At 36.2% G+C, this 26,728-nt stretch overlaps 1 protein-coding gene across 3 annotated transcripts in view; it reads left to right on the forward strand.

Annotated features, from left to right (window-relative positions):
- SLC25A16 (solute carrier family 25 member 16) overlaps positions 1-26,728 on the forward strand; it is a 46,099-nt gene that overhangs the window by 10,215 nt on the left and 9,156 nt on the right. For 2 of the 3 annotated variants that reach the window (XM_063102953.1, XM_063102955.1), the window contains exons 3-6: positions 3,489-3,622; positions 4,734-4,797; positions 23,364-23,485; positions 23,716-23,782. In XM_063102953.1, the coding sequence (XP_062959023.1) occupies positions 3,489-3,622; positions 4,734-4,797; positions 23,364-23,485; positions 23,716-23,782 (387 nt within the window). The remainder of the gene's footprint in view (positions 1-3,488; positions 3,623-4,733; positions 4,798-23,363; positions 23,486-23,715; positions 23,783-26,728) is intronic. The other variant, XM_063102954.1, reaches the window with a different exon arrangement.

Consider the following 26,728-nt stretch of genomic DNA (forward strand, 5'->3'; position numbering starts at 1 on the left):
AGCTTGTACTTAAATTTTTTTTTTTTTTTAGCAGCTGGCCAGTACAGGGATCCGATCCCTTGACCGTGGTGTTGTCAGCACCATGTTCTACCAACTGAGCTAAATGGCCAGCCTGTATACTTAAAATTGAAACAAAACAAAACAAAACAAAACAAAACTGCAACTCTCCCTGTATCCAGCAATGAATTTTATATCTTTACACAGTGTACTGTTCACATGTAAGGGGAATCATACCTCTGAACTTACTAAGAGATAATAAAAAAAACTGGAAATGAAAAAAATTATTTTCTTTTTTTGTCTAAATTGAGGGCAGAAAGGAGATGAATTATATTACCCAATATCTTGGGTGTTTTACAATGACCTGGTATATGAATGTCTAGGCAGGATTGTTTTGTTCCTTTAACCTTCTTCCCATGCTGACCTATATTGCTTTGTTTCTTGATTTGTAATCATTAAATTACATATTCATATTAGATTTTACACTCTCCAGGGCTGCATGCCACGGGTTACTGTATAGAAGGCATGCAAAATTTGAAGTGGAATTCTTGGAGTGCAACAATGAACTATTGGTGTAGTATTTTTTTTTTTTTTTTTTTTTTGGTGGCTGGCTGGTTCAGGATTGAACCCTGGACCTTGCTCCAACTGAGCTAACTAGCCGGACCTCTGTGCAATATTTGGAGTGCCATGTATCTTTTAAAATATAGAAGCCAAAAAAAGAAAAACTCTATTGGTGGCTTTTAATTTTATTTTTAAAATGATTTGGGGCATTTTATTCCAGGTACCTTACCCTTTTTATATGTATAAAATAGTTTTAAAATTTTGCTTTTTAAAACATTTTTCACAGTCAGATTAAAGAGATAATGATATGCTGTTGAATAAAACTATTACTTCTACTTTAGTTTCTTTTAAAAAATATGTGACAGTACTTCCAAGGTATCAAAAACTACTTTTTATTTTGAATAGAAGTCATTAGAGTCAAATGAAAAGAAATGGGTATACTTAAAATTTCTCCTTCCTTCAATTTAGAATGTTAATGTAAAGAACTTTTTCCTGTAATATATTGAAAATATTTGACCTCTATTTAGCCTTTTACAATCAAATATATATATAAATAGGTAGATGAATCATAATAGGATTTTTTAAAAAGTTTACTTTTATTGCTTTTACATTTTATTTATTTTTATTTTTTGAATGTATAATATTTTCACAAGGTTCATAGTTCAAAAAGTATAAAAAAAAAGTCTTTCTTTCCTTCTTGTTTCCTCCTAGCCGAGCCCGTGGTGCACTCGGTAGCGTGCTGCGCTGGCAGCGCGGCGACGCTCCCGCCGCGGGTTCGGATCCTATATAGGAATGGCCGGTGCACTCACTGGCTGAGTGCCGGTCACGAAAAAAAAAAAAAGGAATTAAACATGTTTACAAGTTGCTTCCATTTCCTTCCAGAGCTAATGTATACATACACAAGCACATACTTACATTTTACCAAATGTTAGTTCCTTCTGATCCTAGCTTGATAAAATAAGTAAAGATATGGAGGAGAATTTAAATAACACGTCAAGTTGATATAAAAGAAAAGCAGTATATTTAAAGGAATATACATTCTCTCTAAATTTTTTTTTCTTTTTTGGCAGCTTGCCAGTACAGGGATGGAAGCCTGGATCTTGGTGTTATCAGCACTACGCTCTGACCAACTGAGCTAAACAGCCAGCCCTATTTTTTTTCAAACATACTTGTAACAGTAGCAAAAATTAGTCCAATGTTATGCCATAAAAAAATAAATCTTAATTTATTTCCCAAAGTAAAAATAGTACAGACTATAGGTTGAAGGAGAAAAATGATATAATTAACTCAACAGATACTTAAAAGCCATTTGGAAAGGTTAAACATTGATTATTTGTCAGTTTGTTTTTGCCTGTTATTTGTTTTAGGTAAGATTTTTGTAAAAAAACATATGGTTAGATATAGTCTTTTAACATAATTTGAAGATCTTTGGCTTTTAATGGAGGAAATTAAGTGCTTCAGATTTTTTTTTTTTGGTATTTTTTTTTTTCTTGGTGGCTGGCTGGTATTGCGATCCGAACCCATGACCTTAGTGTGCCGAGGCTGTATGCTAACCAACTGGGCTAACCCGGTAGGCCAAAATTTTTTTTTTTTATGATCATTCCTTTATTCACTACCATCTTATTTTCTGTTTATTGTGCTTTCTTGTATCTTGTCCTCTCCATCCTTCCTCCCCTGCTCTTTGTTTCCTAGGTTTTCTTTTCTGAAACTGCTATATATATTTCACTTCTTTTTTTTTTTTTTAATACGATTTTTTTTTTTGGTGGCTGGCTGGTGTCAGGATCCAAATTTTTGTTGTTGGTGTTCTCAACACTGCTCTCTAACCAATTGAGCTAACCGGCCAGTCCCTCTGTTTCACTTCTACTGCTGATTTTTCTTAAAATTTTTTAAACAAAATATTTATGACAATCAAAAAGTTTTAGGGCTGGCTGTTAAATTAAACTGGGCTTAACCTTTGCCCCCTCCTCCAGCAAGAGGAAGTCTGTAAAAGAATTTCTTAAAAATAGAATATCAGTCTATTTAGATGTCTGCTTATTAAAAAATGCTTTGGGGATATATCTTTTCTTAAATACCTACGATTTTAATTCCTAGGAAGAACTCAAAAGGTTAGTTGCACTCAAAAATTCTCAGTGAGCCTAGTGATTTACTTTCATATTTGATCAAATTTTTGTTTGAAAAATTGGAATGGAACCTGAATTGAAATAGTTGAATAATGGAAGTAGTGATATGTTTATGGGAGGGATTATCGATTGAGGTTAATAGAGTAATAAGCATACCAATATATATGGATCAGAACTCAGGCCTTGGTTTATGAGTATTCCTAATTAAAGTATCCTAATAGTGAATATTTGCCCCACATTTAAATAGTTTTAATAGGTAGTCTTTTTTTTTTTTTTTGCTTGTTTTATTTAGCAGTTTTCTTATGTAAACAAACAACATACATGTATCTAGGTCACCTTGGGAAACCTTTCTTCATCCTTCCAAATAGAATTGATCAATATCTGGATCTTAAATACATTTCTGTTAATATTTTTTAGATTTCTATAGTTTAATATATTATAAGTATAATTTACTATAATTTGTAGCTGTTTTTGCTGCAATAGATTTTGTATTTTTATATGAGATATACTTATTTATATGATTTGGATATATGATGTATTTTAAGTAGGTTTAGTTGTTATATAGAAATTACTATTTGTATAATTGCTCAATCAAAGTTATATCATGAATGATGACAAAGTAATCTTTATCTGTGATTGCCATGAAGAGTTGAATTTAGATAGTTTTCTGTAGTTTTTATTGGCAGCAGGGTTTGAACCCTGGACCTCAGTGTCATGAGCACCATGCTCTAACCAACTGAGCTAACAGGCCAGTCTCTAGTTTTCTCTGTCTTAATAGTATTTTTCTTCTAAAAATCTTTCTAAAAATAGGAGTATTTTCTGCATTGCGTGCTGTTCCCCAAAAGGAAGGATACCTTGGATTGTATAAAGGAAATGGTGCAATGATGATTCGAATCTTTCCCTATGGCGCGATTCAGTTTATGGCATTTGAGCATTATAAAATGGTATTTGAACTTTCATCTTTTCTCTTCTGTGTCCTTTAATTTTATGCTTACTTGACCAGACAATTGTCGTGGATTTTACAGTTACACTGGATAAATGCATGAAGTAATACCTTTTTTAAGGAGTAAGACTTGTGGTCGTTTAAGTTTTTAAATATAACTTAGTTTTGAAGTTACCTATTCCAGAATTGTTAATCATGAGTAAATTATGTTCACATTTATGAAGAAAAGCCAAAGTATCTTTCAAGAAGATAATAATAAATTCATAAAATTTTTTTTTTTAAAGATGACCGGCAAGGGGATCTTTACCCTTGACTTGGTGTCAGCACCACGCTCAGCCAATGAGCGAACCGGCCATCCCTATATAGGATCCAAACCCGTGGCCTTGGTGTTATCAGCACCGCACTCTTCCAAGTGAGCCACCGGCCATCCCTGTAAATTCATAAAATATTAATAGCTTTTTCATGGGACTTTTTTTCCTCAATTGTAGACAGGAACACTGTGTCTTTGGATTTTCTTATTAGATAAAATAGTGAAACCATGCTGTGAAAGTCTGTTTTGAGGTAATACTATAAGTTAACAGCTTTTCATATCCTACTCATTAAATTTCTTTTCTCTGGCTGAGTGAAAGTTTATCCCCTCAGACATTATTTTAACACAGGCGGGTTAAGTTTGTTAAGTCTCAAAGAATGTCATAGAATGAAAAGTAAGCAATTGAGATGGGAACAACATTCTGAGCTAGTCAGTCAGATAGAGTTGATGCCATCAGTATATCAAGACTTCATTGTTTATAGTAGCTTGCTCCTGCTATCCCATTCACACTTTAGGGGTTTGTGGTCATTAATATATAGTATCGTATATTTGGCAATTATAAGCTAGATGACTTCTGTAGAAATGCAAAAAGTTAGAGCAGAGGCTACAGAGGAAATACCTCCTTCTGATGTGATATAACATTGCCCAGCTTTATATAATTGTGCTGATTTCATTCACATTTATTACTAATTTTCTTTTTATTAGTCCTGTAAATCTTTTGAAATGTCTTCATTATTAAATGGTGAAATGGAGGGCATTTAAAAAATAACTCATTTAATAATTCAGTGTTTTTGGTTTCTAGTTAATTACTACGAAACTGGGAATTTCTGGTCATGTGCACAGATTAATGGCTGGATCCATGGCTGGTAAGCAGAGTAGATATATATATTTATATTGTTTTTGTTTTTGTTTTAAATTTTCTGTAATTTGTTAAGCTGTACCCATATTATTTGGGTATTTCCAATTATTTTGTTATTGAATTAAAATAGTGTTACAATGAACATCTTTGCACACACATCTTTGCGTACGTGTATCTCCATAGGACAGATTTCTAGATGTGTAATTCTGTCTCAGAGTTTATGTATTTTATTTCTGACAAATTAATTTTCCATTAAAATTAAAATTATTAATTTGGTTTAAGTAATATGTATGACATTGATTAGGTAGCACACATTTGTTATCTCTCTCTCTTTTTTTCATTCTTTTGTTATCTTTTTATACTCAGTTATACAAGAAATCTTTAACATCCGACTCAAAAAGTGTTTTACAGTAGAGGGTAAGGAATATAATCACATGGTACTCAATGATGGGGATACATTCTGAGAAATGTGTCATTAGGTAATTTTGTCATGCAATCATAGAGTGTGTTACACAAACCTAGATGGTATAGCCTACTACACACCTAGGCTATATGTAGTCTATTGCTTAAAACACTGTTGTGTATGAGGTCCATCTTTGACTGTATGTTGTTACGTGGTGCATGACTGTCGTTTAAACTTAGAACTATGTGAAAAGCATGTGTTCCCTTTGACAATTCTCCTTCTGGAAGTTTGTCTTTTTTCTTTCAAAAAATTAGAAAAATCATAGTGGTTATAATAATGTGTACTCCTAAACGATAAAAATAGTTTCATTCTCTAGAAATTATTAACAGTTCTTACATATGCTTTTTTCTAATACTATTCTGTAGAATTAGGATTTTTCTTTTATAGTTATCTTAAAACGTTTTCTGTATCAGCACATATAGATCTGCCTTGTTTTTTTAAAAAGCTGTTATATTCTAAGCTATGAATATACCATGATTTACTTAATCAGTCCCGTACTGATTGATGTTTGGGACATTTTGTTTTTATTTCACAAATAATGCATTATACTTGGGTGATTATATCTATAGGATAGATTTTGAGAAGGGAAATTACTTTTTCCATCAAAGGATATGTGCATTTAAATTTTGATAGACATTGACAAACCGAACTTCATAATGCTTTCAGTGCTCTTTCCCCCAGTTTCCTCTTTCCCCAAGTTGCTCTTTCAACCCTACCAGCGTTGGGTCTTTTCAGACTTTTAAAATTTATCAATTAATTAGATCAGGTTTTCAAATGTTTATTGACCATTTGTATTTCTTTAACTTTCACTCTTGAATTATTTCTATTTTTTAAATATTCATTTTTATGAGTTTGGGATTAAGACATTAGTTCTTTTTCTGTCAAATATTGTTAATATTTTTTTCCCTAGTTTTAGGTTTGTCTTTTGATCTTGTGTTTCAAAAATTATTGAAGAGTTATTTTTCTCTGTACAGATGTTTTACGCCGCCGAACTCGTTAGTCTTGTCCTCTGTTGCTTCTAAACTTTGTGTTGTGTTGAAAATGCCCTCACCATTCTGAGATAGACATTTAATCATGTTTTCTACTAAAATGCCTTTTTGGTATGTTAGTCTTTCTTATATTTATTTTTATATAAAAAACGAGGTGTGGGCCGAATAAAAATTTTTTTCTAAGTGACTAATCAGTTTTGCCAACATTATTTACTCATAATTTATCCTTTTTCCTGATTTTAACCACCACTTCTATCATATGCTAAATTCAGTGAATTCAGTTAAGAGAAGTAAGGATGCGTATAGTGATGTTTAGTCACAAAGATGTTCATTGCAGTTTGTTTATCATACTGAAAGGTAATTTAAATGTGTAGCAATAGAAGAGTGGTGAAAAAAATCCATATATCAGAATTGTACACATCTATTAATAATATACTTTTTGTAGAATTGTATTTATTGACAATGAAAGATATTTACATTATAAGTAGAAAGAAGGCAAGTTACAAAATAGTGCTCAGTGTTATGTATCATATTTTACTTTACAAAAAAGAAATACATATCTGAATATTCATAGAAGAAATGTCTACACATTTATATACCAACATGTTAGCAGTTTTATTTTTGCTTATGGAAATAAGATGATTAGAAGGTTTTATCAAAATCTCAATTGTTGTTATTATCAAAGTGTTTGTAGGACTTCATTTGATTCTGTACCACCCATTGGTAGGTATTAGCAGTGACAAAGAGAAAAATGTGGGTGACCAGAACATCTATATTATCTTGTCTTTCTGGGTTAGCGGGCCTTCGCTATTCAGTATGCACAGGTAAGCATTCTGGCAATACTAGAGCCCTTGAGGGCTGCATATGTGGTATGGTAGGGAGAGAAATGGGGACAGATGTTGAGCATGTAGGCCCCAAAAGATAACAAAAACCTTTGGATAGATATTAAAGACACTATGACCTAGATAATCATCTTTCTTGTTATTGGTATCACAGGTATGATCTTGGATGATAGGTCTTGGGGACTTTCCAGATACTACCTCAGATTCTGAAACTACAAATGACTCTTCAGTGTTATGTTTCTACCTAGGAGGTCCATAGTGTCTGACCTGACTAGCTCTATTCATGGTTCTGCCATAATCTATATTTATGTACATCTCCTTGACTTCTGGCTGGCTGACCCAGGTTCAATAGGTAGTACAAATAATCAGGAATAATATTCAAAATATTTAACGATCCAATTGTGGAAGTAGTAACAATTGGGAAAGGTTCTGAAAGCCTTCTAGTGTGTCAGGAATGAGCTCTTTAGTGGTTAGATCATGAGATGGTATGTGTGTGGGAGGAAAGGATTACTAGATCCATGGTGGGATGATCTTGGGGAATTGGAGCAACAGCTATTTACCAACTTGTCTTAGTCTGTTTGGGCTGCTATAACAAATTATCATAGACTGGGTAATTTATAAACAACAGAAATTTATTGGTCACAATTCTGGAGGCAGGGAAGTCCAAGATCAAGGCACCAGATTCTGTGTTTGGTAAGGGAACCTTACTCATAGATGGTGCCTTCTATGTGTCTTTACATGGCAGAAGGAGCAAACAAGCTCCTCCATCCTCTTTTTTTTTTTTTTTCCCCCCAGCTAGCCAGCATGGAGATCCGAATCCCTTGACCTTGGTGTTTTAACAACTCTTTGTAACCAGCTGAGTAACCAGCCAGCCCTATCCTCTTTCATAAGGGCACTAATCCCATTCATGAGGGCTCCGCCCTCGTGAACTAATCACCTCCTAAAGGCCCCACCTCTTAATACTATTGCACTGGGGATTAGATTTCAATGTATGAATGTTGGGGGGACACAAACATTCAGATCATAGCACAACTGTTATAGAAATATTTGCGTATTTTACACTGCCATGATGTACTGGCGAGTACCATTAGCTGACATGTTTTGATTACAGACAGACCTGAGCTGGTGCCATGTAATCTTCAGACACTTGACATGTGGTCCACAGAACAATACTAAGAGGAAAGTGCCATGATTATCCTCATTTTACAGAAGGGACATTTTAGTAAGTTCCAAATATTAAAATTTATGATTTCATACATCATTTTTTAGTTGTCTGAATCTTAAATTTAACTTTGCAAGTGACCACATTCCTTTCTTTGAAGGTTGAAAGGATGAAGTAGGATTATGAATATGATTTAAATCTTGAAGACTTTGTGTTATTTCCTTTCATGGCACTTGATTATTGATTTGCACATTCACTTAAATGGTGTTTCTAGTTTCATTTTTCTGAAATCAAGGACAGTTAATTCAGTTTCAGTATTTTATTAGAAAATAATAAACAAAAGGAAATTCGATTACAAATTTTAATTTTTAAAGACAAAAGCTTTTTAAAATTCTCACTATTACAGATAAGAATAGTGTTACCACTATCCAATATTTCTATTTTCATTACATGTTTAAGTAATTACAATTTACATTTTTGTTCCTATGATTTAAAGAGTAGAAATGAATGTTCTGATTAATTTAATTTATATATCTGATATCTTTGCTCCTGTACCTTTGGTGGCCTTTAAATGTAACTTTGGAAATTTTGTATTGGCTAAAGTAAAAAGTAGTGTTTTTAATGATCATTTCAACAGATCTTATTTTAATGTTTTTTTTGAACTTCAACCTTTTCCCTCACCCTACAACTGCAATCCAGTACATGCTGAGTTTCAGTCTGCCAGACAAAGAAAAAACTACAGACTGAGAATCAAGATTTGTATATTTAAGGAAGGTCTTCTCCTCCTTTTCTTGTATATGTTTCAGTTGTCTGAAATCTACCTGGCTCTGCCAGTTCCTATGGAACTAAGGGTGATAAGAAAAAAAGAAGGAACGTATGAGAACCAGAAGTGATGAGCTGAGTTCTGCTAGCAGCCTTCTCTGATCTTCTCCTGCTGGGTGTTCTAGTCTGAGGCTGGGTAGTTGAGTGGACAGAACACTTCCTGGGATCCTTGCCAGCCTCCATTACTCACCTGCATTACTTACCCCCTTTGACCGTGGGCAGAGTGCCCAAGACCTTTGTAACTCACTTATCCGCTTGTAAAAGTGGAGCTTATGGTTGCTCTCTCTCTCTCTCTCTCTCTCTCTCTGTTGTTCTGAAGGTCAGAGTAAAGAATTACTATGAAAATATTCTGAAAGGTCTATGGCCCTCCATAAATATGAGGGAATGTTATTAAACCTTCCATGCTAGTGACTCTTAAGGCAGCCATCTGGATTCTTCATTCCTCTTTTTGTCTCATTTGTAACATAGGAAAAAATTAAGTTGTAAATATAGGTGATATTCAAAATACTTAACAACCTGGGCTGGCTGGTTAGCTCAGTTAGAGTGTGTTCAATACCTGTACTGGCCAGCCACCAAAAAAAAAATAATGATAATAATAACAACGAGTATAGCAAAGGCAGCAACCAATCAGAGTAGAGGCTGGACATCAGCAGCCATAATGACTGTATGGTACAGTCTGTTGGTTATTAGAACAGGTTGTACATTATATTTTTGAGAATCTCAAAGTGGTTTGGAGGTACTTTCCCCAAATACTTTTAAATTTAAAAAGGAACTCTATCTCCCTTGAGCCCCTGATCCAGAATTCAAAAGCAACAAGTTTCCTACATATTTGGAAAGATTGTTCTTCTGAGATGGTAGTTCAACTCTTGAATTTTTAATAATTGGTACTTAAGTAGGATTTGAATCTTGATTTGTGTGTGTGGCTTATGGGGGGAGTGACATAATGCTCAGACCTCAGCTCTGTAGCCCTTTGGCTCTTTGACTTACATTGCACAGTTATCAAAGATCTATGATTTCCATGTGAGAATACTGTACAAAAGGCATCTACAGCCACACACAGTTATTCTTTTGGGTAATAATGACTGTGGCTCCTGAGTGTCATAACTGAATTATCTCTCTCTAGAACCTTCTCTAAGAGTGTGATTTTAGTTATCACACTCATCAGAAGTTGCACACAACAATAGATAGGAGTATTTTGGCCAATATTTAATATAATAATATTCATAATATTTTAATATTATTATGAGTAATAATATTATTGATAATAATAAAATCAAGCTCAAAGCAGGGATGTGATTTCAAAGGACAAGCTATAGTAGATTGGACTCCCTCAGACATGTGCTTCAGACCAATTTCCTTAGCATTGTTGTTTAGCTTTTGTATCTGTGATATATGAAGCCCTTCCTTTGTTTAAAGTATATACGTAGAATCTATGTATTTTTGCCAAACTTCAATCCCTTTGGATATGTACATGGATTCTGAATGCTTCTCCCACTAGGACGGCCTCAGATGGGAATGGAGGATGGCTTGCTGGGAGGGAAGCCGTCTTAGAAAATTCAAATCTACTTCCATAAGTATTCATTGAGAAGTTGAGGAGGAAGGGGATGAATCTATGAGGGCCCAGCTACTCCAACTCTTTATTATGTAGTTTCTAAATCTTCATTTCTCTTCTCCCTCTGCTCTCTCCTTGCAATATTAGTTCCTTTTTTAAGAAGTCCTTTGGGGCTGAGCGACGCTCCCACCGCTGGTTCGGATCCTATATAGGACTGGCCGGTGCACTCACTGGCTGAGTGCCGGTCACGAAAAAGACAAAAAAAAAAAAAAAAAAAAGAAGTCCTTTGTGTTCCTTTCTGTTGCAGAATAAAGACTACATAATTACTATGCTTTCTGAATATTATCTCTAAAGTTTTCATGACCAAGTATTATCTTTGTCTTTGGTAGCAAGGTTAGAAAAATAATTTGCAACCAGAGATTTTTGTTTTTGTTCTCTGTTTAAGCACACAGTAAGCATGCTGAGTAGATTATAGAAGGTAATATTGAGCTCTTCCAAGCTTCCTAAATTAGCAAAATGTAATATCTGGTTAAAGTGTGGTCTTAGGTTTCCCATAATCCTGGGATTCTATACTTTAGAGACAGTAGGAAGATGAGAATTTAGAGGAAAAAAGTCTCACTTGGTTTAGATTCATCATTAAGTCCTCAGTTTCTTGACTCAAGGAAGGAAAAGAGAAGAGTTTGCATATACAAAAAAACTGAGAGCACATCTCAGCTTGATTGAGTATCATTGCTTCCTGGTCGGTGAAGATATTCTACTCTTTATATTGGATTGTAGTTGTAACGTGGGGGAAGAGGAAAGTCATTACCACCACTATTAAGGTAAGTAGTTTCTGATTTCTCTTATTTGCTCTTGGCAGGCCCTTTTCACACTTCCTATAAAGCAGTGCTTGGTAGAATAGTAAGTAATGTATGAATGGAGAAAAGGGGCCCAAATAAGAGACACTAACTTTATGAATTGAAAACCTCAGTCACCATCTAAATGACTGGTATGTATGTCAGTCTGATTAGTAGCAGTCAAACTGAGTTCCCACTTTGAGACATATTCCTCTCCAATAGTCCTCTGATTGTGCTTCCCTTTTTATTTGAATTTTTGAGCATTGATGTGCAGGAAAGGGAGAGGTATGGAGTGGGAGGAACTTTGGTAAGAAGAGGAGATAAATGATTTGGTTATCAAAGGAAAGGGTCAAAACATGGATAGTTTAAATAAAAGACTGGGAGAATAATAGCTAACACTAATATACTGTATAACATTTACTGTCTTCCAGGAATTATCTTTTTAAGCATTTACTTAACTCACTTAATCTTCATAAAACTCTGAATTGGGTACCCACTTACTATGTTTCCCATTTTACAGATAATGAAACTGACACCCAGGTTAAGTAATGTGGTGTGAAGGTTAATTCTATGTGTCAACTTGGTTAGATGAAGGAATACTGAGAAACCTGGTAAAGCAATCTTTTTAGGTGTGTCCGTGAGGGTGTTTCCAACAGAGATCAGTATGAGTCTGATTGGATTGGGTGGGAAAGACCCCCCCCTCAATGTGGGTGGGAACCATCCAATCCACTGGGGCTTCAGAGAATACAAAAGACAGAAGAAAGAGGTGAAGCTCTCTCTTGATCCCACGGAGCTGGGATACACTCTTCTCTTCTGTCCATGGACATCAGCGCTTGAGACTCTTCAGCTTTTGGGTTCCAGGACTGACACCAAGGACACCATCAGCTTAAAAAAAAAAAAAAAAAAAAAAAAAAGGACACCATCAGCTTACCTAGTTTGAGGCCTTTGGACTTGGACTGAGCCACGCTACCGGCATCTAGTTTATGGACAGCCTATTGTGGGACTTTTCTTCATAGTCACGTGAGCTAATTCCCCTAATAAATCCCTCTCATATAATTATAACATATCCTATTCATTCTGTCTCTCTGGAGAACCTAATACACATGGTCAAGGTCATACCGCTAGTTAGTGGTAGAGTCTCATTTGAACCCAAGGAGGTGTACTCCAGAGTCTCTTCTCATGACTTCTTTTGATCAGTTTTGACTAAGTCAAAAATAAATAATTTAATAATAAATTAATAAAAAATAAATTAGCTGAAATGAGGAAATTATCAAACCAAGAAAATAATGTAATGCTGGATTACTTCACAGGTAGACTATGCACATACTTAGGCCCCCAGCAAAGCAGTGAATCCAGAAATAATGAGGAAAATATTTTTGAGAGTTTGACATTTGGTATTTTAAAAGACTCCAGGTGGGTTTTTTTTTTGTGTGTGTGTGTGTGTGTCTCTTGTATAGGGATCTGAATCCTTGACCTTGATGTTATAACATCACGCTCTAACCAACTGAGCTAACCAGCCAGCCTAAGTATGTGGAATTCACTTTAAATCGCCACTTTTATGACTACTTGCTGATCTACGTCAAAGTTCTGGCAAAAAAATCATATTTTTATTTGGTGAAACTAGTAAAAAGATGAAGAAATTGTCTTAACAAAATACAGTATTAGAAACCTACATTGGAAAAGAAAGTCTTATAAGAAGCCAAATTTACATTGGGAAGATGCTTTTTGCACATCAAATGGCGGGAAAATTATCCAATAATTGAGTATTCTAATTGTCAGATAAATCTAGTATTTTTCAGAAATCAGAGAAATAGAACTTTTATTTTAGTGGGTAGCATTATAAATTGGTACAGTTTTTCTGGAAGGCAATTTCTATTAAAAGCCTTACCCTTTGCCTCAATAACTCTATATTAGGAATTTATCTATAGTGGAAATGATGCACAAAAATACTTAGTTATAAGGACATTAACCAAAGCATTGTTTGCTATTATAATATCATATAGCAAATAGTGAAGATAACCTGATAACCTAAATGTCGTTAGAGAGGTGTTTTTTTTTTTTTTTCATTTTGTTTTAGAGAAGAATTGTTTTAATCAATTATGGTACATCTGAATTATGTTTTTCTCACCTGGAAAGATGTTCACAACATAATGTAAAGTAGGAAAAATTAACTACAAAATAGAATTACATTATAATTACAAGTATTAAGGGTATGTGTGCTCTTCTGGTCAAGTTGGTGGAATAGACAGTCCTCAGCATCACTTTCTCCCACAAATCAACCAATTTACAACTATAAAAAAGCAATAGCAGCCACGCTGAGGCCACTAGAGCTCAGGGGAAGAGGAGGAGAGACCTATGGAGTGCATGAAGGTGGGAGAAGCCATGATGAGAGAAAGAAAAAACCCCTCCAACCATTTCGAATCCTGGCCATTTCCAGGCTGGAGCTGCTGAGCGCATGGAGCAGGAGCTGGCAAAAGCCGCAGCTGTGCCCTTCGGGTGAAGTTGCTTGGAGGCAGCAGGGGCGAAGAGGGCCTTGGTGGCTTCAAGGCCAGCAACACCACTAATGGGGTTCCCGTGGACCCACATAGGACTGAGGAGCCACAACAACTGAATAAAAGGAGCCATTCAGAGGCTGGTGAGTCATCACAAGGGACCAGAGCACAGCCTGTCCCATGGGAAGTGTTTGGAGCACAGGTAGTGGGGGAGATAGGCCTACCAGGAGAACACTGGGGCACAGCAAGGACAGCTCATCTGACCCCCAGTCAGCATAGGACCACCCAGTGAAGACTGGTCAGGAATATAGAACTGTAGGGGGTGTAGTTTGATGAAAAGACTCAGACCCAGACCAGAGTTTTTGTGTAACACAGGTGCACTGGATTTCATTAGACCTAGAAGTACCTATAAAGTCAACAATTAAAACCCAAGCTGCACAAAAATGCCTTCCCTAGGGAATCAGCAGAAAAGCAGCAACTTAGCTCAATCACATAGGAAGTTCCCCCGTTTTAGAAATAAGTAAAGGACAGCAAATTAGTTCCAGTGCAGAGTTTGAGTAGTGGAACAGCAAATAATCCAACATAGAACAGAAAGAAAAAGCAAAGTACCCACAACCAGAGGCAAAGTTTGATATTAACTAGTAAAGGTCTCATTTCACCAAAGAATACCTATAACACCTAGAAGGACCAGAAGTCCCCTGGGCTACCAAACCAGAAAGCAGGGAGGGCCAGGGCCTCAGCCATGCCCCTCCACACCTGCAGCTAGTCCCAAGGGTGTGGGCCTTGGACCTTGGCCATGCCCCCCCAACACAAGCCACCAGCCCAGCAATGACCACTGAGCTGCCACAGGAAGCACCCTGGGCTCTCCTGAGCTGGCGTGGTGGAGGGCCTTGGGCCTCAGTCACACCGCCCCCAAACATGAGCAACCAGTCCAGTGAAAACCAACAAGCCAGCACAGGGGGCCAAGGGCCTTGGCCACATCCCCCGCACACCCACAGCCAGCCTAGCAACAACCACCAATCCATTGCAGAAAGCACTCCAGGCTCTCCAAAGCTGGGGCAGTGGGGCGCTGAGGACCTCAGTCATGCCCCCCCAACGCGAGCAACCAGCCCAGTGATGACCACTGAAGGAAAGGCCCCAGGCCCTCCTGAGCTGGGGTGGTGGGGGACTGAGGGCCTCAGACATGCCCCCACATCCGCAGCCAGCCCAGCAACAACCACCAAGCCACAGCAAGAAGGGCCCCCGGTTCACAAGCTGGGGAAGTGGGAAGGGAGGGCTTTTGCCACACTCCCCTGACATCTGTACCCAGCCTGGCAATGACTAAACCATTGCTGGAAGCCCCATGGTCTTCCCTGTGGGAATGTGAGGGTTGCCACAGGCCTCAGTCCTGCCCCTCCTCCTTCCTCCTCCTTCCATCACATTTCCTTCCCCTTTCCCATCTCCTCCTCCCAACTGCTCTGCAACAACATCATAGAATGTAAAAAAAATATTAATTAAAAAAAAAGACACTATTATGTAAAGCAAACTGCATATTCAGAAGCAGAAGGTATAATTCTAGTTCACTTCTGGCTGTTTAATAAATATGACTGAATTCTACATTTACAAAAAAGGGTGTGTGTGTGTACACATGTAAGTGCACATGTATAAAAGATTTGAAAGATAATATACTTAGGTGGTTGTTAGTAGAGGGTGAATATGTATATGTTTATTTATTTATTTATTTATTTATTTATTTTAAAAAGATGACCGGTAAGGGGATCTCAACCCTTGGCTTGGTGTTGTCAGCACCGCGCTCAGCCAGTGAGCAAACCGGCCATCCCTATATAGGATCCGAACCCGTGGCCTTGGTGTTATCAGCACTGCACTCTACCGAGTGAGCCATGGGCTGGCCCCTGAATATGTATATGTTTAGATATATATCTTTTTTTTTTTTTGGCAGCTGTATGGTTTGGGAAACTGAACTCTTGACGTTGGTGTTATATATATATATATATATATATTTTTTTTTTTAAAATTTTATTTTGTCAATATACAATGTGGTTGATTATTGTGGCCCATTACCGAAACCTCCCTCCCTCCTCCCTCTCACCCCTCCCACCCAACAATGTCCTTTCTGTTTGCTTGTCGTATCAACTTCAAGGAATTGTAGTTGTTATGTCTTCTTCCACCCACGGGTTTGTGTGTGTGTGTGTGTGAATTTATTTATTTATTTTTAGCTCCCACCAATAAGTGAGAACATGTGGTATTTCTCTTTCTGTGCCTGACTTGTTTCCCTTAATATAACTCTCTCAAGGTCCATCCATGTTGTTGCAAATGGCAGTATTTCATTTGTTTTTATAGCTGAGTAGTATTCCATTGTGTAGATATACCACATTTTCCGTATCTGCTCATCCGATGATGGACACTCGGGCTGGTTCCAACTCTTGGCTATTGTAAAGATTGCTGCGATGAACATTGGGGAACAGGTATACCTTCGACTTGATGATTTCCATTCCTCTGGTTATATTCCCAGCAGTGGGATAGTTGGGTCATATGGCAGATCTATCTGCAATTGTTTGAGGAACCTCCATACCCTTTTCCATAGAGGCTGCACCATTTTGCAGTCCCACCAACAATGTATGAGAGTTCCTTTTCCTCCGCAACCTCGCCAGCATTTATCGTTCAGAGTCTTTTGGATTTTAGCCATCCTAACTGGGGTGAGATGGTCTCTCAGTGTAGTTTTGATTTGCGTTTCCCGGATGCTGAGTGATGTTGAGCATTTTTTCATATGTCTGTTGGCCATTTGTATATCTTCCTTCGAGAAATGCCTACTTAGCTCTTTTGCCCATGTTTTAATCGGGTTGCTTGTTTTTTCTTGTAAAGTTGTTTGAGTTCCTTGTATATTCTGGATATTAATCCTTTGTCAGATGTATATTTTGCAAATATTTTCTCCCACTCTGTTGGTTGTCTTTTAACTCTGTTAATTGTTTCTTTTGCTGTGCAGAAGCTCTTTAGTTTGATATAATCCCATTTGTTTATTTTTCCTTTAGTTGCCCGTGCTTTTGGGGTCGTATTCATGAAGTCTGTGTCCAGTCCTATTTCCTGAAGTGTTTCTCCTATGTTTTTCTTAAGAAGTTTTATTGTTTCAGGGTGTATATTTAAATCCTTAATCCATTTTGAGTTGACTTTAGTGTATGGTGAAAGGTATGGGTCTAGTTTCGTTCTCCTGCATATTGATATCCAGTTCTCCCAGCACCATTTGCTAAAGAGGCAGTCCCTTCCCCAGTGTATAGGCTTGGTGCCTTTGTCAAAGATCAGATGGCTGTAGGTGTGTGGGTTGATTTCTGGATTCCCTATTCTATTCCACTGATCAGTGTGTCTGTTTTTATGCCAGTACCATACTGTTTTGGTTATTATAGCTTTGTAGTATAGTTTAAAGTCAGGTAGTGTTATGCCTCCAGCTTTATTTTTTTTGCTCAGTGTTGCTTTGGCTATGTGTAGTCTTTTGTTATTCCATATAAATGTCTGGATAGTTCTTTCTATTTCTGAGAAAAATGTCATTGGAATTTTGATGGGGATTTCATTGAATTTGTATATCACTTTGGGTAGTATGGACCTTTTCACTATGTTGATTCTTCCAATCCAAGAGCATGGGATATCTTTCCATCTTCTTGTATCCTCTCTAATTTCTCTCAGCCGTGGTTTGTAGTTCTTGTTATAGAGATTTTTCACCTCCTTGGTTAACTCAATTCCAAAGTATTTTATTTTTTTGGTGGTTATTGCAAATGGGCAGGCTTTCTGGATTTCGCTTTCTGCACGTTCACTATTGGAGAATAGAAATGCTACTGATTTTTGTGTGTTGATTTTGTATCCTGCTACTGTGCTGAAATGAAATCATTTATCAATTCCAAGAGTTTTTTTGTAGAGGCTTTAGGCTGTTCGATATATAGGATCATGTCATGTGCAAACAGGGACAGTTTGACTTCATCTTTTCCAATCTGGATGCCCTTTATTTCCTTCTCTTCTCTGATTGCTCTGGCTAGTACTTCCAACACTATGTTGAATAGGAGTGGTGAGAGTGGGCATCCATGTCTAGTTCCTGTTCTTAAAGGAAAAACTGAATATCAGGATGATATTGGCAGTGGGTTTATCATATATGGCTTTAATTATGTTGAGATACTTTCCATCTATACCTAACTTATAGAGGGTCTTTGTCATGAATGAGTGTTGAATTTTATCAAATGCTTTTTCAGCATGTATAGAGATGATCATATGGTCCTTGTGTTTGATTTTATTAATATGGTGTATCACATTTATTGATTTGCGTATGTTGAACCAACCTTGCATCCCTGGGATGAATCCCACTTGATCGTGGTAAGTAATTTTACGTATGTGTTGCTGTATTCTGTTTGCTAGTATTTTAGTGAGGATTTTTGCATCTATATTCATCAAGGATATCGGCCTGTAGTTTTCTTTTTTGGTTATATCTTTACCTGGTTTGGATATCAGGATGATGTTTGCTTCATAGAATGAGTTTGGGAGATTTGCGTCCGTTTCGATCTTTTGGAATAGTTTGTAAAGAATCGGTGTCAATTCCTCTTTGAATGTTTGGTAAAATTCTGCTGTGAATCCATATGGTCCTGGGCTTTTCTTTGTTGGTAGCCTTCTGGTAACAGCTTCAATCTCCTTTATTGTTATTGGTCTGTTCAGATTTTCTGCGTCTTCATGGCTCAGTTTTGGGAGCTTGTGTGTGTCCAGAAATTTATTGTTTCCTCCAGATTTTCAAATTTGTTGGCATATAGTTGTTTATAGTAGTCTCGAATGATTCCTTGTATTTCAGATGAATCAGTTGTAATATCACCTTTTTCATTTCTAATTTTTGTTATTTGAATCTTCTCTCTTTTTTTTGTTAGTCATGCTAATGGTTTGTCAATTTTATTTATCTTTTCAAAAAGCAACTTTTTGATTCATTGATCTTTTGTATTGTTTTTTGGGTTTCAATTTCATTAAGTTCTGCTCTGATCTTAATGATTTCTTTCAGTCTGCTATTTAGGTTTGGATTGTTCTTATTTATCTAGTTCTTTAAGGTGAAGTGTCAGGTTGTTCACTTGCCATCTTTCCATTCTTCTGAGGTGAGCATTTAATGCAATAAATTTCCCCCTTAATACTGCTTTTGCAGTATCCCACAGGTTTTGGTATGATGTATCTTTATTTTCATTAGTTTGAATAAATTTTTTGATTTCCTGCTTGATATCTTCTTGGACCCATATGTCATTAAGTAGAATGCTGTTTAATTTCCATGTGTTTGTATAGTTTCCAGAATTTCATTTGTTATTGATTTCTAATTTTAATCCATTGTGGTCTGAGAAAATACATGGGATAATTCCAATTTTTTTGAATTTGTTGAGACTTGATTTGTGACCTAATATGTGATCTATCCTGGAGAATGATCCATGTGCTGATGCGAAGAATGAATATTCTGAGGTTGTTGGATGGAATGTTCTGTAGATATCTGCCAAGTCCAATTGGTCTAGAGTCTTGTTTAGATCTTGTGTTTCTCTACTGATTCTTTGCCTAGATGATCTGTCCAATATTGACAGTGGGGTGTTCAGGTCCTCTGCTATTATGGTATTAGTGTCTATTTCCTTCTTTAGATCTAGTAGAGTTTGTTTTATAAATCTGGCTGCTCCAACATTGGGTGCGTACATATTTATGATTGTTATGTCTTCTTGATGGATCAGTCCTTTTATCATTACGTAGTATCCCTCATTGTCTCTTTTTATGGTATTTAGTTTAAAGTCTATTTTGTCAGATATAAGAATAGCTACTCCAGCTCGTTTTTCTTTTCTGTTTGTGTGGTAAATCTTTTTCCATCCTTTCACTCTTAGTCTATGTGAGTCTTTATGGATGAGGTGGGTCTCTTGTAGGCAGCATATAGTTGGGTCCTGCTTTTTGATCCAGTCAGCCAGTCTGTGTCTTTTGATTGGGGAATTTAAGCCTTTTACATTAAGAATTGTTATTGAAAAGTGTTGATTTATTCCTAGCATTTTATTGGTTGTTTGGTTGTCTTAGGTGTCTTTTGTTCCTTGTTTTCTGATTTACTGTTTGTTTTGTGTGTTTGTTGGTTCCTTAGGTTGTAGATAGCCTTTTTGTTTGTTTTCTCTTCATGAATGCCATTTTTATTGTACTAGTGGGTTTTGATTTTTCTTGGTTTTTTATGGCAGTGGTAGTTATTTTTCAGGAACCAAACCCAGCACTCCCTTGAGAATTTCTTGTAAGGGTGGTCGTGTGGTGGTGAACTCCCGCAGTTTTTGTTTGTCTGAGAAATATACTATTTGCCCTTCATTTCGGAAGGATAGCCTTGCAGGGTAGAGTATTCTTGGCTTACAATCTCTGTCTTTTAGTATTTTGAATATATCATCCCATTCCTTTCTGGCTTTTAGGGTTTGTGATGAAAAGTCTGATGTTAGCCTGATTGGGGCTCCCTTATAGGTGATTTGACACTTCTCTCTTGCAGCTTTTAGGATTCTCTCTTTGTCTTTGAGTTTTGCCAATTTGACTATAATGTATCTTGGAGAAGACCTTTTTGGGTTGAATACGTTTGGAGATCGTTGAGCTTCCTGGATCTGAAGATCTGTGATTTTTCCTATACCTGGGAAGTTTTCTGCCACTATTTTGTTGAATATGTTTTCAATGCAATCTCCTTTTTCCTCCCCTTCTGGAATACCCATGTCTTGGATATTTGAGCGCTTAAGGTTGTCTGATATCTCTTCAATGCCTTTGATTCTTTTTTCTTTCTTTCTTTTTTTTTTTTTTTGTCTGCTTATGTTATTTCAAACAGCCCATCTTCATGTTCAGAGGTTCTCTCTTCAACTTCCGCAAGCCTGTTGGCTAAACTCTCCGTTGTGTTTTTTATTTCACTGAATAACTTCTTCAGTTCGGCAAGTTCTGCTACAGTTTTTTTCAGGGCATTGATTTCCTTGTACATATACTCTTTCAGGTCCTGTATACTTTTCCTCGTTTCATCATCATGTCCAGCTGAGTTATCTTGTATCTCATTCAGTTTCCTTAGAATTATCGCTCGAAATTCAGTCATTTCAAAGGCTTCTTGTTCTATAGGATCTAGAGCTTGATAGTTATTATCCTGTGGTGGTGTACTTTCTTGATTTTTCGTATTTCTGGTATCTTTTCTTTGTTGTTTATTCATTGTGGCAGGGGGTTTCACAGTCCACAGGTTTGACACTATTGACTGACTAAGATGTTTTTGTGGTTGCCAATTTGGTATGGCTACCTTAGTGAGTGCTCATTTGGCCACTAGTGCCTTGCGTGTGTGGTTGCCTCGGGTCTTTGGCTTCTCCAGGGAGCCACCTCTCTGGTCGGCTTGGACTCTGCTGGGCTGCTGGATCACGGGGCAGTACCGCAGGGTGTGTGGTCTCTGCTGAGCTTCCACCTCCCATGCTGGACTTCTCCCTGTTCCGTGCGCTCTGGCCCCGGCTGCTGGGATGCGCCAAGGCACCGCAGAGCATGTGGTGTCTGTAGAGCTTCCCCTTCCCCTGCAGGATGTCTCCCTACTCTGTGTGTGCTAGGCTGGGCTTGGGATGGAGCCAGGTGGCCGCGGTGAAGCCTACCTGCTGCTGGATCGCGCGGTGGCAGCCCCCCCACAGGGTGTGTGGACTCTATGGAGCTTCTCTCTCCCTTGCTGGACGTCTCTGTGCTCCATACGCATTGGGCCGGGCTGCTGGATCCCGCAGCAGCAGTGTGGTTCCCGTGGAGTTCCCGCCTCCCATGCCGGACATCTCCCTGCTCCGAGCGCATTAGGCCAGGCTGGGAATGGAGCCGGGTGCCTGCAGTGAAGCCTACCTGCTGGATCACGCAGTGGCGGCCCTACAGGGTGTGTGGTTTCTGCGGAGCCTCCACCTCCCCTGCCGGTCGTCTCCCCACTCTGTGCGCACTGGGCTGGGCTGGGAATGGAGCCGGTGGCGGCGGTGAAGCCTATCTGCCGGATGGTGCAACAGTGGCCCCGCAGGGCATGTGGTCTCTGTGGAGTTTCTACCTCCCCCGCTGGACGTCTCCCCATTCCATATGCACTTGATGTTATGTTTTTATAGTTTAAATAGGTTGATTTGTGGGAGAGAGTGACGCTAGGGACCATCTATTCTGCCATCTTGACCGGGCTTGACGTTGGTGTTATAAAGCCACACTCTGACCAACTGAGCTAACTGGCCAGCCCTAATAGTTTTGATTGTCTATATTTTCTAATTTTTTCTACACTGAATAGACATTCCTTTGTTAGTATAAAAGAAATAGAATGTTTTAAATTTATAAAAAACTCAACTGGGTAATTTATGGAATTTAAAATTGTATGTTCATGAAAATCTAGAAGTTAATTCAAAATTTGCTTATCATCAGGAGATTTTATCTCTAAAACTAATTGTTTCTGTGACTTTGGATATTTATATATATAAAATACATATATAACATTTATATGTATATATATATATTTTTTGGCAGCTTGCGATACAGGGATTGAACCCTGTAGATGTTTATATTTTTCTTATGCTTAATCAATAACAAAGCAACCTAATTTTATAAACAGAATAATGACTGTGGTTTGAAACTTTTTTAAATAAGTGTTTTTATTTTATTTTTATAAGAATTTCATTTGAAGTGATGGATATGTTAATTAGCCTGATTTAATTATTGCATGTGGTACTCATAAATTATAACATTGCTTTGTCCCCCATATAATTTTTCAGTTTACAATTTAAGAAATGAAAATTACACAAAAAATGATTACATTGTGTAATGATAAATATACTAATTATCCTGATTCGAGCATCACATATTGTATACAGGTATTGATATTCAATGCTGTACCCCACAGATATGTACAATCAATTATGTTTCAATAAAAAATTAAAATAAAAAATAATGAGTTCCTGTGTTTCATTAGTTAAAGCATCTCTGTATTTTACGATTAGAGAAAATAAAAAAATCAAATATCTTGCCTCATGTCATAGAAATAGTTGGTATTTCCTTTCTGATATCTTAACTAGGAAAAGACAAGTAGTAGAATGAATTTTTTAAAAAACCTTATGATCCTAATAATTCTATATAAGGAATTTAGAATTTTGGTGCTTGAAAAGATTTTTTACCAACTGATCTCTTACTTACTAGGTTGTTTTCCAGCTGCCGATATTATGGTATAATTCTATCAGTAATATCACCTTTGATTTCACTGGGTTTTCATCATTTCTATAATATTGACAGCACTACTAATGATAGGGAACATATATATTTCTATAGATGTGTATATACATACTGTATCTGTGAAAAATTCTTTTTACCTTTAAGTTTTTTTTTTTCTTTTTTTCTTTTCATTTTCTGTCTGAGAATGGCTAACAGCAATACCTTTAAGTTTCTACTTTCTTTTCAGGTATGACAGCAGTTATCTGTACTTACCCTCTTGATATGGTTAGAGTACGCCTAGCATTCCAGGTGAAAGGGGAGCATACCTATACAGGAATTATTCATGCATTCAAAACAATTTATGCACAGGTATTTCATATTTACCTTTCTCCTTTTATATTTGAGAAAATATCCTGAATGTTATCTTAATAGCTATTCTTTTATTTAGAATTATTGATGTTATAATTATGAAAGCATGTCCTTGTGTTTCAAGGTGGGGCCCAAAATAAATTTAGCATTATAATGTGTGCTTTTGTTCTTTGGTGTTTATCATAGTGATTACAATGTAATTTTACTTCTAATTTTCCTTCATTCAAAAGGAAGGTGGTTTCCTTGGATTTTACAGAGGCCTGATGCCTACTATATTAGGAATGGCTCCATATGCAGGTATGTTTCAAATGTGGCAGAATCCTACTGTGTTTAAAATGTGTCACCAATTTTTTTTTTTTCCCTAAAATGTTAACATGTAACGATGCTATCTGAAAAGAATTTTACTTAAGAAATAATGAAGATAAAATTATGGCCCCTATATGGTCATACAATAATACCTTGTGTGTAAAGTAGAAATGCACTTTTCGTCTTTTTCATAGTATCTGAGCCAGCTGTAGAGTTGTTAACACACACTTATGTTAGATGACTGTTAAAGGTTTATTTTTTACGAACATGTTAAGTAAAAATCAGAGTTGAAAAGTGTTTTTTTCATAATTATAAATAGTGAAGACTTATGGGAAATTTAGAAAATATAAAAAAGTAGAATGGAGAAAAATAAGGATACCTATAGTCCTCCAATCTCCACTGTTACCTTGTTTATATTCCTGTTTTTTTTTAAACTAAATTACCTACATGTAAGAAATAATGTCGAAAGATCCCATTTACCCAGTCTTTACTCAGTTTTCCCAGTGGTAATATCTTGCAAAGCTATAGTAGTATATCACAGCTAGAATATTGACATTTTTGTTGCTGAGTGTTGTTCCATGATATGGAAATATCAATACTTTTTGTTTCTTAAATTCTTTATATGTCAAAAATCTATGTTGTTTGCCATGGATAAATAACTTCATTCAGTTGTTCAGTTGTATATGTATCCTGGTTCAAGAGCTTTTCTAGAGTATATATCTAGTAGTAGAATTGCTAGTAAGTTATATGTATATTCAGTTTTATTAGATCAGATCAAATTGATTGAAAGTGGTTATATCAATTTATATCTCCACTAGCAGTGGTTAAAAATTTCCAGATCAAATTGATTGAAAGTGGTTATATCAATTTATATCTCCACTAGCAGTGGTTAAAAATTTCCATTGATATTAGCTAATTTTTTAATTTTTGTGAGTTGTATTGGGTATAAAACGTAACTTATGAGGTCTTATTTTGCATTTCCCTTATTAGTAATGAAATTGAGCACCTTTTCATATGTTTATTTACCAATTATATTTCCTTTTCTGTGAAATACCTGCTTATGTGTTTGGCCAACTTTTTCTTTTTGATTTTTATTAATTTTTTATATAATTTGATGATCAATCTCTTGTTACTTATTTATACTGAAAATATCTTCTCCCTGTTTGTGGCTTGGCTTTTTCATTTCTTTAGCTTTTCTTTTTATGTATGTATGTATGTATGTATTTATTTATGGCAGTTGGCTTGTACAGAGATCCAAAGCTGTGACCTTAGTATTAGAAGGCTGTGCTATAACCAACTGATTCATTTCTTTCTTTCTTTCTTTTTTTAAATTTACTTATTTTTTATTGGAGCATAGTTGGTTGTACATATCTGTGGGTGATTCAATTTTTTATAGTGTCTTTTAATGAACAGAAATTCTATTTTTTTTGTAACAGCTTTATTGAGATATAATTTGCATACCATACAATTTACCCGTGTAAGTGTAAAATTAAATGGTTTTTAGTATAGTCAGAGTTGTACAGCTATCACCACAATCAATTTGAGAACAGTTTATTACCTTCAAAAGAAACCCTGTACCCCTTAGCCGTTACCCCTCCAAGTCTTAAGTAACCACTAATCTGTCTGTCTTTATAGATTTGCCTGTTTTAGGCATTTCATATAAATGGAATCATATTATATGTGGTCTTTCGTGACTGATTTCTTTCACGTCATATGTTTTCAAGGTTCATCCATGTTGCAGCATGTATCAGTACTTCATTCCTTTTTATTGGTGAATGATATTCCATTGTATGAATATGCCACATTTTGTTTATCTGTTCATGGGTTGACATTTGGATTGTTTCCACCTTTTGGCTAATATGAATAATGCTGCTATGAACATTCATGTGCAAATTTTCGTGTGGTTATATGTTTTCATTTCTCTTGGGTATATACCTAGGAGTGGAATTGCTGGGTCAACTGGTAACTACTATGTTTTATATTTTGAGAAACTGTCAAACCCTTTGTTAGTGGCTGCACCATTTTACATTCCCACCAGCAATATACGAAGGTTCTAATTTTTCGACATCTTCTGTAACACTTGTTATTATCTGACTTTTGGCTATAGCTATCCTATTGGGTGTGAAGTGTATCTCATTGTGGTTTTGAACTTTATTCTCTTTTTTATTGCTGAGGAATATTTTGTTGTGTGGGCATAGCACAATTTGTTTATCCATTCTCCTATTGGTGGACATTTGGAGTGTTTCTAATTTAGGACTATTATGAATAAATCTGTTATAAACATTGTTATAAAAGTCTTTTGGTGGATATACGTTTTTATATCTTTTGGGCCAATACGTATGAGTGGAATTGCTGGGTCATTTAATAGGTGTATGTTTAACTTTACATTCCAAACTTCTTTCCAGATAGTTGTGCCTACCTGCTATGTACGAGAAATCTAGTGTTGCACACTTCCCCAACTTTTGCTGTTGTTATTTAAAATTTTTTAGCTGTTCCAGTGATTCAGAAATTCAAGTTTTGATGTACATAGTTAAATTTATCAATTTGACCTTATATGGATATTTCTTTTTGTGTCAGAATTATATTTTCCTCTAAGCATAGTTTTTAGTTTAGCATTTTATATCTTAGCCTCTGATTTATCTGGATATACAGTTTTTCCTCCTTAAGCATAACCATTAGACCCAACACCATTTATTACATAGTCTCTACTTTTCCCACTGATCTGCAGTGCTAGTTCTTAAAAAAAATAGAGTGCAGTTTTAAAATGAGTTTTTATATTTGGTAGGACAAATCCCTTTACCTTATTCTTTTTTTTCAGGAATATCAGGACTGAAGATATTTTGTTATCTCATGATTGTTTTAGAATTAGATTTTGATGTTGTCCCAAAATCTTTGTTGGGATTTTGAATGAGATTTCAAACAGATCTTGGACATTTT

This window comes from Cynocephalus volans, chromosome 7, assembly GCF_027409185.1.
Source record: "Cynocephalus volans isolate mCynVol1 chromosome 7, mCynVol1.pri, whole genome shotgun sequence".
Taxonomy (NCBI): Eukaryota; Metazoa; Chordata; class Mammalia; order Dermoptera; family Cynocephalidae; genus Cynocephalus; species Cynocephalus volans.